Source organism: Lactuca virosa, chromosome 1, assembly GCF_052849685.1.
Source record: "Lactuca virosa cultivar CGN04683 chromosome 1, Lactuca_virosa_CGN04683_v6, whole genome shotgun sequence".
Classification (NCBI taxonomy): domain Eukaryota; kingdom Viridiplantae; phylum Streptophyta; class Magnoliopsida; order Asterales; family Asteraceae; genus Lactuca; species Lactuca virosa.
The window spans coordinates 241,886,546-241,888,812 of NC_136426.1; the positions used below are offsets into that span (position 1 = coordinate 241,886,546).

General features: G+C 39.3%; 1 protein-coding gene across 1 annotated transcript; it reads left to right on the plus strand.

The window, feature by feature from the left end:
• Window positions 1–584: 584 nt before the first annotated feature.
• LOC145128511 (uncharacterized) lies at window positions 585–1,991 on the plus strand. Its single transcript, XM_079063305.1, has 4 exons — window positions 585–641; window positions 734–1,039; window positions 1,325–1,575; window positions 1,646–1,991. The coding sequence occupies exons 1-4, from the start codon at window positions 585–587 to the stop codon at window positions 1,989–1,991; spliced, it is 960 nt and encodes a 319-aa protein (XP_078919431.1).
• Window positions 1,992–2,267: the final 276 nt, after the last annotated feature.

The window sequence follows — 2,267 nt, forward strand, 5'->3', positions numbered from 1 at the left end:
TTCAGAAGAAGATGTCGACTCTGTTTTGGCAGATGATGAGAACTGTGAACATGAAGAGGATGAATCTGTTACATCAAGAAAAAGAATCTTAAAAAGAACCTATAATGATAAGTTTTTGAACAAGTTATGTCCAGTAGTTGTTGCAGATGAAGATGAAGAAGGCAATGAACTTCCAGCTGTCTACCCTAGGCATGATGCTACTCAGGAATGGAGGAAGATGAAGCCTGAACTAGGTATGAGATTCTCTTCTCCTGCTGAACTAAAGTCATCTCTCAGTAACTATGCAGTTGCACATGGATATGACTTGTATTATGAGAAGAATGACAAGGATAGGTTGCTTGTAAAGTGTTGTAAAGGAAAAAGACCACAATGCCCTTTTAGACTGTGGGCTTCCTGGATGAAAGATGAGTAAACATTTCAAATAAAGTCCCTCATAGAAGACCATAGTTGCTCAAGGGCATTCAAACTTGGGTCAATTGTTACCTACAAGTGGATAGGGAAACAGTTTGTCACTGATATTTTGGAGTCCCCTAAAATGAGTCTGAGGAAGATGAAAGCTATGGTATCCAAGTTATTCAACATAAATGTTAGTGTTGGACAATATAGGAATGCAAAAAGATTTGCATTGTGTGAAATTGAGGGTGATTTGAAGGATCATTATTCCAAGCTATGGGATTATGGAGCTTAGATTAAAAGGGCCAACCCAGGATCTCATGTTGAACTGTATGTGCAGCCCCAAAGTAATTCTACTGTGGTGTTTGGAAGGTTTTATGTGAGTTTTAAAGGAGTGGTTGATGGCTGGTTAGATGGGTGTAGGAAGGTTATTGGGATAGATGGATGTTTTCTGAAGGGCATATGTAAAGGTGAGCTCCTCTCAGCAGTAGGCAGGGATGGCAACAATAACATATACCCAATAGCCTGGGCAGTAGTAAATGTTGAGAACAAGAGTAAATGGAAGTGGTTCTTGGACAATCTAATGGAAGACATAGATGAAGGGGGAAATGGTAATGGAATCACATTGATGTCAGATGGACACAAGGTACATATATACACAAATTATCTTTTACAAAAATTGCCTTTTACACAAACTAACATTCCAAATCAATACAGGTATAATGGAGGCTGTGAAAGAAAGATGTCCAAAAGTTGAGCATAGGTTGTGTGCTAGGCACATCATTGCTAACTTCCATAAAAAGTTGAAGGGTGAGTGCTACATTAAACATTATTGGAGGGCTGTAAAGGCAACTACAATTCAAAATTTTGAACTTGCAATGGAAGATATCAAGAGCTTTGATGTAGGGGCATATGATTATCTAATTAAAAGGGACCCCAGCTGTTGGTCAAGGGCTTTTTTAAGGTGGGAATGGGATGTGATGCACTGGAAAATGGTGTTTCTGAGAGCTTCAATGCTGCTATTGAAGAAGCTAGAAAGAAGCCATTGATCACTATGTTGGAGGACATAAGGGTATTTGTGATGGAGAGATTGTACATGCAGAAAGAGAAAGGATTGGGCTGGAATTTAGCAATCTGTCCAAATATCAGAAGGAAGCTTGGTGAATTAAAGAAGTTGAGAAGGTTAGTTGTTACAAACACTTTTACTTACTTTTTGTACATGCAATTGATAACTAACTTTTTATATTTACAGATTCTGGGCACCATATGTTAGTGGATACAAACAATTTGAAGTTGTGAAATGTAATGAAAGGTATGGTGTTGACTTGGAGAAGAGAGAATGTGGATGCAGAGGTTGGCAATTGACAGGAATCCATTGTGTACATGCCATATGTGCCATATCTTCTTTGAATCTTGATTCAGAGGAATATGTTGCAGAGTGGTTTACTAAATTTGCATTTCTTAGGGCCTATGAGTACACCATACATCCCCTGAATGATAGTTCCTTGTGGCCCCACATGCCTGATGTTCACCAGATACTACCTCCAATTAGGAGGAGGTTACCTGGTAGGCCATGTGTGAAAAGAAAAAGAGACTAAGCAGAAAATGAACTCAGTGGGAATACAAGGCATACTATAAGCAGGACAGGTGTTCAACACAGATGCACAATTTGTAATGAAACTGGACACAACAAAGCTACATGTCCAATGAGGGGTCCTTTTGAAGCAGGTCCAAGTAAAGCAAGAAAGAAGAGTAATGCAAAAAATTGTCCTTCACAAGCAGGTCCAAGCACTCCAGCTCCAAGTGCTCCAACACATGTCAATCAAGATACTTTGACTCAAGAGCATGTCCCTGTGAATCAGGAGCTTGTCATT